The sequence below is a fragment of the Embiotoca jacksoni genome, unplaced genomic scaffold (genome assembly GCF_022577435.1).
Source record: "Embiotoca jacksoni isolate LCO1_2020_lvr unplaced genomic scaffold, fEmbJac1.0.p SCAF_2, whole genome shotgun sequence".
Classification (NCBI taxonomy): domain Eukaryota; kingdom Metazoa; phylum Chordata; class Actinopteri; family Embiotocidae; genus Embiotoca; species Embiotoca jacksoni.
The window spans coordinates 23,603,166-23,619,866 of record NW_027185340.1 but is presented as its reverse complement, the minus strand read 5'-3'; the positions used below and the strand labels follow the sequence as shown (position 1 = coordinate 23,619,866).

The 16,701-nt window shown below is 44.0% G+C and overlaps 1 protein-coding gene across 1 annotated transcript in view; it reads right to left on the bottom strand.

The window, feature by feature from the left end:
• Positions 1 to 16,701, bottom strand: part of caska (calcium/calmodulin-dependent serine protein kinase a) — a 140,277-nt gene that overhangs the window by 19,519 nt on the left and 104,057 nt on the right. The window contains 6 exon segments of the mRNA XM_069155115.1: positions 2,093 to 2,161; positions 3,048 to 3,133; positions 4,203 to 4,281; positions 5,847 to 6,035; positions 9,217 to 9,297; positions 13,938 to 14,015. Of these exon segments, the coding sequence (XP_069011216.1) occupies positions 2,093 to 2,161; positions 3,048 to 3,133; positions 4,203 to 4,281; positions 5,847 to 6,035; positions 9,217 to 9,297; positions 13,938 to 14,015 (582 nt within the window).

Below are 16,701 nucleotides of genomic sequence, written 5' to 3'. Positions count from 1 at the left end.
GAGGATGAGCAGCCACCTGAAATATGAAGTTTCAGAAGAGATAAATCTTCTAGTGAATATTCAACAAGCGTTTGATGGTGAAATGTTCCAGTTTGTAAACTGATCTGTTACATTCAGTCGTCCTCAGTCAGCTAAAAATTTGCAGAAATCAAATCTGGCTTGTGGTTTGTATGAATGACTTTTCAAAATAAAGTACTTCCTGAGTTTCAGCCTAAATAGAGACAACCGCACCGACCATGTCTTTCCGAGTTTAGATTCTTTGTGCTGGTTTTCAACATCTTTTTCAATCCATCCTAAAATAATCAAACTAATTACATATACGGTTTTACACGGCCGGGTGCCAGTTTATAGGACTAAAATGCTCTTATTCTGATCTGCTGAGTTCGCCCTTCTCGCTGGTCCTCGACAAGGGTCAATAAAGCTTTTAATTCACTGTTGTCTCAGCTTCACCACTTCTTCATTTTAGAATGTTGATACAATTTTTTTTGTATCTGAATTATTGGTTTCTATTTACAGTAGCCTTCATCTTGTTGTTGGACTTTCCTCCACTGAAAATCTCTTTCACAAAGGCCAAAGAGCATCTTAGCATCAGGAGGACTTATATTAAACCACATTCCATTTAAAATAGTGAGATTAAAATGATTCAAAACCCGTGTAAATGGTTACAAACTATTTAATGAGAAAGTATTTAGAATCAAATATACCATTATCATGACTTGGACTTGTTTTCTTTCAAAACTTTGTTCACGGTTGAGAAGCACAACTGAGGCTTTTACTCTGAAAATCACACGTTGCACGCTTTACATTCCCTCTTTTCTTTTTGTGATCGCAAAATGATCTTTTCCCCTTTTCACTTTGTGCACAGACTCATATTTGTATGCAGCATATGCAGAAGGAGAGCGACCCTCCTGTCAGTCAGCGCTCAGGGTGAACGGGTCACCTCATCACCCCATCGCAGGTCTTTTGGTCGTCCATATATAACTGAGTTCAGGGGAAAGACAGCGTCGGGGTTTGTGTGTGTAAACCACGTGCATCTTGTCTCTGAGTGTGTGTGTGTGTGTGTGTGTGTCAACAGCTGTTAAAACAAGGGGTGGACAAAATAACACAAATACCTTTACAAAACAACGGCCTTGCTGTAAATTTAAATCTGTCACGCACATAATATTTCTTTTTTGTGTTTGTTTAAAGCCGAATGTTTTAGCCCTTCAGTGGACAGACGACAACAAATGGAGATCAATTAAAAGCCCAGACTTAAAGTGGAAATGTTGTAGTTCATGTTGGGCATCTTAACCCCTGGACTATAGGGTGGAAATGTTGCCCCCATGTTAGCAGATAGTCTGGTATTTTATCATTTATTTTTATGTTTTTATGTTAAAAACAATTAATCACCACAAAATTAAAATATATTTATTTTCTATTCCCTCTTTATTATTGTAGTTTTATTTTACCTAGTGCCGTTTTTTTTTCATTCTTTAAAATGTTTCTTTTGATTTTTAAACTTTTTGATTGCTTTTATTTCTTGTGCACATTAGTTCACATTGGAACTGTCCTATGATCAGCTCGTGACGATAAAAGTACAGTTTTTAGGTTATTTCTGATGGGTTAGGGTTAAGCTCCACTCCAGAAAAGTGATATGGGTACTTCCTGTTATTTTGTCTGCCCCTGTAGTGTATGTGTATGTGTATGTGTATGTGTGTGTGTGTGTGTGTGTGTGTGTGTGTCCAGGTGTGCTGGTGGGTCTGAGTTTAGGAGCAGGGTGGGATCACACAGAGGTGTGGCTCGTTCCCGGATCAGACGGGGGGAGGAGGGGGAGTTCCGGTATCTTGGTTGTGAAATTGGTGTGCTGAATATTGGACCCAGCCACAGCAAAACACAGCAAAACTCACACACACCCCATACACACTACACACCTGGGTTACACACACACACACACACACACACACACACACACACACACACACACACACACACACACACACACACATACTCAGTAACCAGGCGAGCAGTTAGTAACCAGACCAGGAGCTCACAGTCAGCAGTTAAGAGGAGGAAGAAGAGGAGGAGGAGGAGGAGGAGGAAGAAGAGGTGTTACCTCACACGAGGAGCCCTGCATCCGGTAACTCGGTACTATTTTAAAGGTGATGCTGCCTCGCATCTCCCTCTGTGGAGAGACACACACACACACACACACACACACACACACACACACACACACACACACACACACACACACACACACACACACGTGAGTTTTGTTTCATCGTCACTCGTCAGCGTGTAACATTGTTGGGATTAACACAGTAATGTAGAGATACACTGAAGCATGTTGTTATCACAAACAACGCCTTCATTTGACACTTGGATTTTTTACCTGAGACTTCGGGCAAAATGTAACACAAAACAAAAAAACATTCATTGATTTGTTGTGGAGGAAAATAAATAAAAGGTTAAAAATGAGTCATTGGTGAACAGACTAATTTTTCTCTGTTTGGTCTTCACACTGGGTGTTGTGGTGTGTGTGGAGGAAACAAAGCGTTGTTGGAAGGCTGTCACATCCGAGACAAAACAGATGGCGGCATCAGCGAGCATCTAATTGTTTTTTTGAACTAAATCTGAAAGAATTTACACTGGTTGGAAACTCAAACAATCAGTTTGGACTTGTGTTGAAGTTTTAACTAAATATTCTCTGTTGCTGTGATTGATGGCTGGAGGCTGCTGTGGAATTGGAAAAAGCCAAATGTTGTTATTCTGATGGTTTTGGCTTTATAACAGGAGGAGAATGAACCATGTTGGTGTTTGACTTATTTCCAGTCAGTGCAGATCAGCAGTGTGCAGTTTAAAACAACACAACCCCGTCCAAACTCCTGCACTACACATTTGCGTTTGTCATTTGCATCACAGCACAAGTCTTAACCCTGAAACCTCTGAAAGTCTGTCTGAACGTGAGGAGCAGTCAAAATGTTCCTACCTCCAAGGTCTAAAACTAACAGTCCTCACAGAGATAGATGTAGAATCACACACACACACACACACACACACACACTGACCAGCATCTTCTGCAGTTGCTCCACAGTCTGATTGGCCACACTGATGCTGTTGATTTCCCTGATCTCGTCTCCAACATGCAACGTTCCTGAAAGGAAATGAGAAGGAAGTGAGAGACAAACAAATGCTTAGAGAATCTTTTTTTTTTCTTCCCCTCATTAGAACCGCGCTACATTTCATTAGTCTCTGTTGCAACTTCACCCATCCTAACTACAGTAGAGAAATACATCCTTCCCAACTGAGGTGGCGCTCCAATTACCACATGACAAGCCACCTGGGGATTAATTAATGCTACGCTGCAATAAAACAGGAGAGAACAAGGGCTGTCAACCTGGTTTGTGTTTCTGCAGTGAAGATGAAGGTGAAGTTTCTTATAAGAATCAGAACCTTATTGTTTATTTAAAAGATCTGAAACCTTCTGCTTCCCAAAGACATAAATCAACCAAAGGAATATTGAAGTACCACGTTAGGGTTAACACATTCAAAAACAGGCAGGATATATGCTGCATTTAACTTTGAGACAAAGTTCAAGTTCCACATGTAGATTTGATCAGAACGGAGGAGGACGCTGAATATCACTGAATATCTTTACAACGTTTTTGTTTCCTGTATAAAATTCTAAAGCCTTGAAGAGAAGTAACGGATGGATCAAAATCTCTTGACATGAATTACAGACTATTTATCCTTCAACTCAACACGTACGTGTTAACTGACATTATCTGGTACACAAACATTTGTTTACATTTATATATTTATATTTGTATTCAAATCAGTTACATTTAATTCGGGCTGAAAATCCCAATTATTTTCAATATCAATTTCTAAATGTATCAATTAGTTGTTTGGTCTATAAAGACACAGAAAAGATGACTGCAGTCACTTAAATTAAATAAAAGCTTGACGTGTACAGAAAAGTGTTGTGGTTCAATTAGTCGTGGCTCTGTATTTATGAAATAATCAAACTGAAATCTGATGATCTCGGGGAATATACTCCTACTTTGTTAAAGAGAAATCTGTCATTTGCTCTGTGAAGCCCTGCTGTGACTGCTGTAGTTATCTGTCTACGAACAGTGAACCCGAGTCATGCAGCCTTGTAGGAAGCCGTTTTAAAATGTAGGTGTCAGACTAAATGTGGGCTGCGAGAGTGGAAACGGCACCTTGTCTGTGGATCATTCCTCCGTGCATTATCCTCGCCACGATGCAGTGGTTTGTGTCGTTCATCTTCAGCGTGATGCCCTGCATGAATCAACACAACAAACATGTGCAAATGTGGAATCAGGAGATGATGCGGTGCAAGAAGCTGCTCTGTCATCTCATCTCAGTCATGATATTTGAGTGAGAAGAGTAAATACAGAACTGTGCAAAAGTTTCGGGCACTGTAGATGTTTAGATTATTGTGTGGGAAGTTCTCCAGGGCGCCGCAACGACACCTGCATGGAAGAACTGTGTTGGTGCTGTTGAGATTTAGATTTTTTTTCTCTTTCATATACTTTGTATGACTGTAATTATTGAACAGCATTGAAAGAAACGGGTTGAAACGTAACGCAATAATGTAATTTGGCGGGAACCATTAACGTAATAAATTACTTTTTCACATTAAACAACACAATTACAATTAGGCCTCCTGAATGTTAAGTGGGCTTCTTGCTCGTTACTTTTGTCTTGTCTATTAATTGTAATAAACCACTGCAGACATATGCAGCTTAATCCTCCAACTTCCTGCCTGCCTCCCTCAGAAGTAGAGTTGAGTTACTGGAGGAGCAACTGGGTCATTTTACACAGACTTTCAACCTCCTGCCTCATAAGTGGGGTACTGGAGGCGCATGGAGGATTACTGCTGAGGATGTGGTTCTGAGCAGTGGCAGTGAGAAACAGCTGGTTCCTGCAAGGCACAAACCTGCAGCAGAGGAGCTCTGTGGATGTAAGTGATGAGAGGCCTCAGGAGACCCACATGCAAACCACAAGGAGAGCGATAGAGAGCAGAGGGCAACCAACAGTGACGTCGCCCGTTGGTTTGCGAACGGCCGATATGAAGCCTCGAGTTTGGGAATTTGGCCGTCGCCGTCTTGCTAGTTCAGAGCGGTTTGGCGCTGGAAGTGACCATATTCAGAGAGCTGGGGGGAGCGAGCTGACTCGCTGACTGATCTGACTGCAAACCTGGCGATACTACGTCCCGCCCACCGATCTCCGTAACCTGACTGCACCACGGGCCTGTCAATCAAACAGACACGCCCCCAAAAACATGGCTTTTGGAGGCTTATTTTTTATTTAATGATGTGACTATTTTCAGATGGACTGCCAGAAAACTAATAAGAAGGAGTGACTTTAGCTAACAACACCGAGATAACTCCTGGAGAAATTTTATTGACTTAGAATTTTATGATAGAAGCTGAATGGGAGTCTATGAAGCCGGAGGCTTTTTGGAGCCGACCTCTAGTGGCACTCGGTGGTATTGCAGCTTAAGTCACTTCCGTATCGGCCTTTTTTTCAGAGCTTAAAGCTTCGTCCACCTGTAGATACAGTCAATGGCTGAGACCCTTTCAGGCAGCGCTAACATAATACATATGTGTGCATTAATTAGAGAATTGAAGCAGACATTAAAATGTAATGCAGAAGTTGCTTAACCAAGTAACTACTTTTAAATGCAGTAATGTAATTCAATGAGTTCTGAAGGAAATATCTAGTAATGATAGCTGATTACTCATTTTTGGTAACATTTACAAAGCTATTGGTAAATAAAAAGAAGTTGTGTTTTTGAACGCCTAAACCTTCTGCACAGCACTGAGTTTTAAACCGTGTACCATCGGCTCGTCTGTGTTCTTCTGGAACTGGACCAAGCGGACCCTGGTGACGTTCTCCAGGTCCATGTCTCCGTTGGTGCTCTCCGGGGAGTCTCCGTTCAGGTAGGGCGAGGTGGGTGGAGGGGTCACCCGCAGAGCCTCGTCGCTGTAAACCTCGTGGGCCACCACGTCGTGGGCCTGCAGCAAGGCCTGCGGTCACACACACACACACACACACACACACACACACACACACACACACACACAGAGTTACAGGGGCAGACTATACACAGGAGGGTGCAAACAGCCAGAGGAGTACATATGGGGTGGCACACGACCACAAACCCAAAACGAGCCTGAAGCAAACAGGACAAAATTCTTCTAATTTCATTTTATAAACTTAAAAACAATCCACCTGGAGAACAGGTGTGAATGCAGAGGAGAGAAACCTTTCAGTGGTCCGCATCCTGAACCCAAGACATGATCTCACTAAACTACAGGAAAAGTCCTGACGGCGCTCACACCATTGTGTGTCGTTCACTGAAGAGCAGGAGGTGTTTACTTCCTGACTCCCTGCTCTGCCGTACGTCGAGGTATTCCCCCGTCTCTGCAGGTGCCTGTGGTCTGCAGCCCGCACGTCTCTTTGAGTTAAAGCGGCACGTCGCTAGGAGCCACGGAGTCACTGCTCCGCTCGTCTGACAGCCACACACTCCCCTGAGTGACACTTTAACAAACCCGTCTGAACTTCAGAAGACAGCAATCAAACCTCAACAAAGGGGGAAAACCTGTCACCGTCTTCCCTCACACACACACACACACACACGCACACACACACACACACACGCACGCACGCACGCACGCACGCACACACGCACGCACACATACACACACACACACACACACACACACACACACCCCAGGAAGGAGTGCAGATCAGAGAGGCAGAGACATGAAGGCAGCGGCAGCCTCTCTAACTCCCGTGTCAAAATACATCACGCACAAACGAAACTTCATGTTAGGAGACACACAGGAAGGTGAGGTTGTGTGTGTGCCTGCGCCCTAATGAGGACAGGGTTACGGGGTTAACTGATCCTTCCATGCTGTGTGGCTGCGCTGGAGGGAGTGTGAGAAAGCAAAGAAAAGAAAAGAGAAGTTAGAAAAAGTGCGCGATAAGAGAAGCAGAGTGAAACGAGGACACGGTGGAGATTTCAAGATTCACCGACGTCCCGCTCGAACTCTGTAATAACAAAAACAACCTGCAGCATTCAGCGCTGGAGGTCATTTCGTGAAGAACCAGAGGATACTCGGCCTGACGGCGGTATCCACATGCAAAACACCATGATGTGAAATTGCACAGATCCAGATCCGAAGAAATGAAATAGCTCATTTCAAAAGTTCACAGTACAAAAAGTACTGAGATCATAAATGGTTATAATGCTTATGTACTTACAGTTATACTGACCGCAAACATTTTCCTAACAGCTGATCTCAAATCCTTAAGCTGAAAGAAATAGTTCTACATTTGGGGAAAAATAATAGTTGGGCCTCAGAAGAGAAACCATGTGGTGATAATGTTTTAGTTAAAGATCAAGAATGAAGTTGTAATTTAAACTTTTAATAAAACATGGATGAGGGGTCGTTTCAATGGAGATTTGAAAATCTTCCATTCAGTGACAACTCGGCAACTCTCTGCTGTAGAAGATCATGAGATATGATCCAAAGGCTCAGAACAGCTCAGATGTGACCCCTTGTTTCTCCCAATATTTTAGTTTTTTGGTAATTAATTCATACACAAAGAGAAAATGCCAATTTGGTATTTCAGAGGGAGTTATATCTTTGAACTATTTCTTGGTGAAAAACAACCGGGCTGTGTGACTTCCTGGAGTCTCGTTGGTACGGCGAGGTCGCCGGGCAAACGTTGCGACAGTCGACGACACAGCACAGAGTGGATTAATGACCGATCATCAAATATTTACAGCATGTAACTCCCGCTAAAAGCACTGTTGTTTTTCAAAACAACAACAGATGTGACTTTAATGATTTACGTTTAGTAACAACTGTTCAACCACCTGCTAACAGGTGCTGCTGGTGGTAATAAAAGTGGAACAAACACACTAAAAGCACAAACAATACAAAAAAAAAAGATTGTGAACCAGGTGTGGAGCTGAGTTTCTGCTTGGTAAGCATTTATATCATTCTAACACAATCAGATGGACTCACAGATGAAGCTGTGGTTGATCTGAACTGGACATTAGAGACATTTCCAGGTGTTGGAACAAGTAAAGGTGGATAAAGGAATACAACATCACTACCACTGTCATATCTGTCCATTGAATATTATAGTTATGATGTCAGGAATTTACTCCCAGAACTGAATGAAACCACAACCTATCCCTTTTGTTTAAATTCCACATTGCTATCTGTCATTTCCTGCATCCAGTCTTTATGCTCGGCTGAGCTAATCAGCTCGCAGCTTCACCTGTGGACATAATAAGCAGACTGGTATTGATCTTCTTTCCTCGCTCTAAACAAGGGAGCCAATAATGCTGTTTTTTCTCTCAAACCGCTGATCTATTCCCGTCGTTCCTTAAAAAGACTCAGATCCACGAGAACGCTGATAAACAAAAGCCTAAAATCCGGCACAGTTCGTCTGCACTGGCATGAACTTGCTGGAATGTAGAACACGTCAGTTTCCGCTCTCGTAGCGCCGTGAAGGAGCCGGGCCTCTGACCCGGCACAACACATCGCATCACACACGCCTTACTGCCCCGCACACACAGTCTGGACCATGTCCTCCCGCTCGTCTTCATTACTGATCTCTTCCCTTGTCTTTGCTCTCACTATCACTTCATATTGACACCATTGCCCCCCTCGTCCCCCCGTCTGTCTGTCCCTCTGATATTGAGCAGGTCATTGATCGGAGATAGAAACCAGATGCATTCATGTTGAAGGATTAACAGGACAGCTGCTGACAGTCCACGAGGGACTTTCCGTTTAAGGGATTTAAATCCTGCAGGTTCGATCCTCACACACTTTAAACACGCGTCCATTACAGCAGAATCACTGAGATGTTCATGTTTTCGAGGCATCTGTTTGTTGTGTTTACATTTCTTTGGCCAAAGGAAAAGAAGGTGAAACCTCTTGTTCCAAGTGACACAGTGATGTCATAAGTAAAAGCTGCCTCGGTGTCTCTTTTGAGCACCTTTTGCACAGCCGAGGACACGAAAGCATCTATGAAGCTGCTACGTAGACATCCGTCCAACATGTCTGACCCAGTCGTGTTCCGTCTGCTCGGCATCGTCAGCAGCCCTGGATGTTTGTTGAAGGACCTCCTGCACCCGTCTGCGAGGTGCGAGGGCCCGATGTGTGTCTGTGCTATTTTTGAACTCACCATGAAATGTGGCTGGGTCAGTATCCGTCTGAGTTCCTTGGCTTCGTGGTTCTCTGGGTAGCAGGAGATCTCTTCCAGTACCTGAGGACACAGAGAGAGAGGAGTTGGTTTTCCGCCGCAGCCGTCTGTACCTGCTGCACCTCAGACGACCCAGCGAGCTCTCAGACTTTCCCCTCACACCTCCTCCTGCGTCTCCGCAGCCAGTGTGAGACCAACTTTGGACAGCAAGTCAAAGAATCTGGTCAAGGCTTTGCTCCTCCTCCTCCTCCTCCTCCTCCTCCTCCTCCCTTTTGGACGTGACTTGGTTTGATGTCGGCTCCAGTTATGTTGCGCCTGACTGGTGAATGTGGCATTGTAGAGGTGAGGCCTCAGAGGGGGGGGTGGGTGGGGTGTGGGTGGGGTATACTGAGACCTGCACCGTGGAAGTACGATGCTGTGTCTCTACCTCATGCTTGGTGGGGCAGATGAGGTGTGTAGAAGGGTGTGTAGTTTATGAGTGTGTGTCCATCCAGGAATTCATTATCTTGAAACTGTAATAATCACATTGACTTTTTACACTCTGGAGTTAGCACTCACTGGTGTCGCAAAACCACACGCTGCAACACAGCAGCAGCTGAGAGTGACACATACGGTAGGTCTGGTCGATCTCTCACTTTCCCTGTCTGGATGGAATCAACATTACAGCTGCTCGCTAATTTAACTCGTCGTTCTGAGTGTTAAAAAGATGACAAGGACATTCAGCAGGACAAAGACAAACAGATCCACACTGACATGAACACTTTCCGAGGATGTCATGATCTCCCGTACCCACGGTGAGTCAATGTCCATCAATGCTCATCAATGCTCATCAATGCTCATAGAAATCAAAGGAAAAAAGCTTGCCTGAGGTTGCCTGAAAATTTGAAAGGTTTTCTTCAGTATGAAAATAATCCAGCGATATTTGTCTGTACATCTGTGGAGCTGCTATTAGCTGATTTGGCTACTTTTAATGGTACCAATTTGCCAAAATGTAAACAAATACACAGTAAAAGACAAATTGGTTCACAGTAGCTGAAATGAACCGACCATTTGATTAGATTATGGTGTAATGATGGTTTCCAGATATTCTGGATGTTCCTGGTTGTTGGTTAGCATGTTGCAGATTTTCAGATTGGCAAAAACACCTTTGACTTCCGCCATATTCACACAAACATCTCAAACTGAGCCTAAAGAAAGGGACAAGCAGCTTTCCGTGTATAGAAACCTTCTGCAATGTGTCCACTTCTAAAGGATGTTGAATCAGACAGGATTTAAATTAGGGAGTAAACCAAGTCCCAGTGTGGCAGAAGCTGAAGCAGCATCTAATGTCCGAACAGAACAAGGCTGTCCACAACGAGGTGTAAAGAAATGAGCTTCTTTTCCATATTGTGTTTTATATGAAATATAATCAGTACTAAATCTCCAGAGACACAGAGCAGAAATCTGCAGCTCGTTTTCAGATGACAAAGCATCATCTGAAGGACTTTTTTATTGCCTCCTTGTCAAGTGCATGCAATTCATTTAGCTGTGGAGAGCTCGCTTAAATAAAATATTAAAACTGTGTCTATTCACACATGAAATGGAGAAGCTAAAAATAGAGCGATATTCATCTTACTTTTCTCTGAGCTGCTTTAATGATCCTTTCAGTTCTCTAACAAGTCTTGTACCAGACCTGTTGTCCTTTTCTTATTGTGTGCATAAATATCAGATGTTCTGTGTCTAAGCATTTTAACCAAAGAAGAGTTGCTGCAGCAGTTTATCCAAACACATTCACAGCAGTAAATATCATCATCATACAGGAACAGGAAGCTCCTTCACCCTCAGTTCAAACCACCTCCAGTATTTGAACCCTTTAAGGGCCGAGCGGACTCAGTCTGTGTCTCGCTCCACTCAGCAGTAGTGTGAACACGGCAGCAGTGTGATGAGCGCTTACATATTCCAGATGTTTCAAAGCGCCACTTGCTCCGTCTTGGGAGGAGGAACTCTTTAGTGGAGGAAGACACAGGGAGAAGGGTTACACAGGCTGTCGATGGTCCTTTTCAGAGCTCACAGGTGAAAGGTCAAAGGTCAGTGATGACGCAGGAGGGTCGAAGTGAAACTCCGCCCTTAAATCAACGGCACTTAATTTTCAGATGCGCTGAGAATCTTGTGAGATTAGTATCTACAACCAAAGCGGAAACTTCACTCCCGACAAAGATTAGTTCTAACACAACTTATTTCACTGAGGTGACGAGACGTGACAGAGAAGAGGTTAAAAAAAGTGTGTTAGTGCAGTCAGAGGAAAAGCTTTGGTGAAGTTTGAAGAGCCTTAAAACTGGCCTGCCGGGGTAGAAACCCGCAGGAGTCCACTGGAGGCTGCGTTCTGATTGGTTCAAAGCGTTTCTGCATCAGCCAGAGTGAATCAGCAGAGACAGAGGTGAGGTGGAGGTGGAGGGAGTGGAGGTGGAGGTGGAGGTGGAGGGAGGGGGTATTTGACAAAATACTGAGAAGACTGAGAAGCATCAAATCGTCCCTCCAACAAATGTCCAGCGTTTCACACATCTTTTTTTGGAGCGTTTTAAGTGCGTCATCCTGGTACTTGTAAGTGCTGCATGTTTCTATACTGGACGGTGTGAACGCACTGATGCACTCAAAACAATGAGTGTTCGTACGTATGTACGGCATTTAGATCACAGCATGTTTCTGACGACAGAAAGTTCGTCGGACAAGCAGGACCCAGACAAGAAGGTGTTTTTGATCGCGCTGGTCCCTACTGAACAAGGACGGGGACGAAGAGAGGCCCCAAAACGCTTTGGGAGACGCGCATGGAGATCACAGGGAGAGTGATGGAAGGCGACACCTCCACCACTAAAAGTAGATCAGGTGAATCTGGACACAAAGAAAATGTGCTGCAGATTTCAAAATCACCACATGGTTTATATATATATAAAAAAAAGGAAAGTCGAAGCTCTGTGTTGAACCACCGAGTCCAAACCTCTTCTTAATATGTATCACCTCAAGAATCTTTGAGAGTTCAAAATATTCTACTCCGAGATGCTTTACAAATAAAATAAAGCCCTGGTTTGGTTCTGCACAGAGTTTATTGTGTTTCTCATTAGAGACAGACAGAGAACTCATCAGACACAGAAGATCAAAAAAGTCTGCAGTGATGGCTCTAAAATGCTGCTCCACGCCCTCACACCATCTCTCTGCTTGTGTTGTGGTTCTTGCCACATCTCTTGATCCATCCCGGCTGATTTAAGCAGGAAAATGTGAAGCAAACTCTATAAGCAGACGCTAACGTCTCAGACGATGCAGCAGAGCTGCGTTAATTAGCCGAGTCTCTTTGACACGAACCACAGCTACATAAAAATGCAGCTCGCCTCCCCTTAAAATGGCTTTCTCTGTCCGAACAGCTCTGGGATTTACGACGGCGGCCCCCAACTCCCTCACTGTTCAGACTTTTAATTGCTCCCTCAACAAAGAGCACAACGTCAACACAGCAGCATTTTGTGGAGCCGCCTGCCTGCACACAGAAGCGCTCACAATGCACACCAGTGATCCCTGCTGCCCTCTCACACTCCCTCTTCCCTCAGCCTCCTCGTTGAGCAGCAGCTCCTCTGAATCCTGCTTCACTGTTACAGGACATGGAGAGGTAAACACACGCACCCAAACTCGCTGTGAGCATGTGACTTCATCAGAGCCAGCATCTGACCCCGGAGACTACAATGTAACTCTGTGTACGAAAACTCAACCATGCTAACAGCCCACAAACACAGTGTTTGTGTGTGTGTGTGCGTGCGTGTGTGTGTGTGTGCGTGTGTGTGTGTGTGCTGCACCCAGCAGCATCTGTAATGAGGAAGGTCAAACACAGAAGCTGGAGATCACAGCTGCTCTGTGTAAACAGGTCGGTGTGCTCCGACAGTCCGTCCTGAACAAACTCAGCTCGAGAGGTCACTGAAGCTAACACACGACTCAAACACTCAACATAAATAATGTTATTATTGGATGTTGTTTTGAAACTGAGCAGCTGAAAACAGGAGGTCTGCATCTGGTCTTTGTATTCATGTCCATGTTCACACTGTACATGATGTACTCCAGTACAAGCAGTGAGGTACCTGCAGGAATATCATATTTACCTCTTTATTATATAGAGCCCTGTCTTTTACTCTCTCATGTTTTGTGTCCTGGGAAGATGAACCAAATCTGCTGACGTATCGAAAGCAGAACGGTCTGAAATTCGCCTGAATGTCGTTGTTCTTCCACCGTCTATAACATCTGTGGGGCTGCTCCATCCTGATTATTGTCGGCAACAAACTACGTGAGCAAACATGTCTGCAGGTGGAGGCTTTTTAAAAGTGCTGGTTGTGGAACCCAGAGAGTTCCTGACCTTCAAAAGGTACTACCAATTCGATTATAGTTTAAATATTTCCCATTTAGACACACACACACACACACACACACACACACACACACACACACACACACACACACACACACCCTGGGGACCTCAGGTTGTGCCCAAACCCCCACACCGAGAACGTCCTCTGTGAAGGTGATGAGTTAGAGCTTTAGGTAGCAAGAGGCCGGAGGGATTAAAGCAGCCTGCGCACTGACAGAAGTGGTGAAAGGGTTGAAGAGGAAAGTCAGCTGCTAGTGAATCTGGTATCTGTACAAGGTATTAAATAGTGATCACACACATTACATGATGTGTGTTCACTCACCTCTTTGGCTCTCTGCACAGCATCACTGGGGGGGTTTCGGATCTGTGGGGACGACTTGGTGTTGATCTTATCGTAGAGCTGAAAGCAAAGAGAACAATCAGTCAGTCAATCACAGACGGAGAAACTGTGAGGAGGACAACAAGCATGAGCTTCTACACTGACGTCAACATGATCAGTGACACATCTTAACCAGCTAACTCCTGAGATTAAAGCTCCGCAAAAGGTAGGAATGAATGTTGTTTGAACATTTTCTAAGTTAGTTCCAATACAGCACAATACCAAGTTCAGAAATGTGATACGCTGAGAAATAAAACATCTTTCCACAAACCCTTCATGCCATTTAGTCGACCAATCTAAGTTCCCAGTTGCTGTTGAAGAACTGAACCTGATGATCCAATGATTCACATCTGGAACAATTTCATCCAAAAACATGAGTTTATTATACTGAAGGTTATAAAAGATGTGATGTAATGCCAAGAAAGATGGCACTAAAGCAACCCGAGGAAACACAACGTCTTCTTTCTTGTTGAAGCGTTTCAGCTGTCGGAGGCCGAAATGTAACATGACACAACATGACACACTGTAATGTGGTGAAAATATGGTGCTGAACTCTGATGAAGAAACCCTGTTTGCCATCTGTTCCTCGAAGGATCTCTGTCGTATGGGTGGGAGTGTTTCAGATTATCTGTATGGTGTTAGCGGAGGGTTGATTGTGTGGTTGGTGTTGAAGAACTGAAAAAACAATAGTATAAGATTAAGATGATTTTGGATATTTGGCTAAAAACTAAACAAAGACACAACGAAACGATGTCCTCAGCGTTAAATCCAGGTTCAATGTTGAGCAGAGCATGACACAGATGGACACCTGTGATTGACAGATAATACTAATTTATATGCCACACAACCAGCGCATCAGATGGACTGACCGATCGGGCTAAACTCAGGAGTGGAGCACAGAAATACAGAAAACAAAGGCAGAAACATGCATGACAGTTACTCCAGTGCTTCACCTTCACAACCAGTTGTTTATAACTGGTGAACACCGACAGAGCAATGCAGAAAAAAACAAGTGACCTAAAAATCACGTAGCAACAAAGTGCCCAAAATAAAAAAGTTTAATAAAGTTCAATTAGGAGAGTTCCTTCAAACAAACACAACTAGAATTGATCCCAAATGAAATATTTGCAGAAAACCAAATCAGGTCTTTGCCTACTTGATCATGATATGGCCGGTGTGTTCAGGATCTCAACACTACTCTGAAGCAGTCAGCCTCCTCATCACTGCAGACTTCCCCTCACTAGATGTGTGTGGGCCTTGTTTACTGCAAACTGTACTAATAACGTATCTCTTATTGCAGGACGCAAACCTCTCTGGAAACATGTAACAGTTTAAACAGACTTACTGCTTTAAAAAGGTGATCAAACCGATGAAAGCACACAGAGCTACGAGCCCGATGTATTCTCCACGTCCTCAGCTCATCTGTCTACTTTAGTTTGAGCGTCAATGACACTTTCTGGGTTTTGTTTTCATCTCTCCTTGACATCTAACTGCTAACTGTCCTTCTCTCTGACTGAAGGACGGCGAACACGAGAGCTCTGTTCATAAAAATCCCAGCTGACTCATAAACTGCGCGGGACCCAGTCACACGAGTGTGGGCGCATTTAAGTGACTGTATGCTCGGGGACTAAATGGCCCTGAAACAGGGTAAACAAAGACAGCAGCTGGAGCTCCAATCAAAGCGGAGAGAGGCTTTTTTTTTTTAACAAAAGACACAGATGACCGCGGCCATCTGAAACCACTATTATCATATACAAAGCAACAGCCATGTGAGGTTTGATGGACAACTTGTACTTTTCATTGAACCTGCTGCACTGTGAGAAAGCAGCGTTGCATAATGCGTCCACGGAATAAAGTCGGAGGCAGACACAGGGAGTCACAGACAAACAGAGCGTTTGTACCAGACAGTTCAATGCAGCTCTCTTCTGTTCCTCCTCTCACAGATCCAACAGCAGCGCTACACATGTGATGCTGGACATCATCACATGATGATAAACAAACAGCAGGCAACGTGAACTCCTAAAACATCTCAGGAATTGGCATTTTCCGCAGTGAGGTTTTGTTTTAACGTCTGTTTCTCTGCACTGAACGCGTTCAGTTCGCTTCGAGGTTCGAACTGGAAGTATTTGCAGCCGTCCACGGGAACGGCCTGCGCTCACAGAGACGGTGGAAACACAAGATATTTGTGCTGCTGCTCAGTAACCAGCTGAGAAACCACGCAGCGCCTTGTTGGGCCCACTGACACACCTGTCAGTGTGACATGTGTGATCTGCCAGAAAAATGGAAACATGAAATGACAGAAAGCTTCTGAAGAAATATCCTGCAGCAGCAGTCGGTGGAGCAGGGCTGCAGGTTGATCCACCTGCAGCAGATAACCGGCTTGAAATCATGAAAAAGGTTTAGCAGATGGAAATAATGACTTTCTTTCAAAGGTTTATGAAGACTGAGAAAATATTTTTATACAATGCATTGTGGACTCTGGACTCTCACCCCTGAAAATCTCAGATCCCTTCTTTCTGCTGAACGCTCGGCCAATTACAGATAATCATGTGCAAATTATGTACATACATTATATATGTCATGTTTGGGATGTCTGGCATGTCTGTGTATTAACACAGAGGAATATAAGCTATTAGATATAAGAGTCACAAAACACAGAAAAATCTGGATTGTTATTGTTATTTCTATGAGAAATATAAAGGAATAG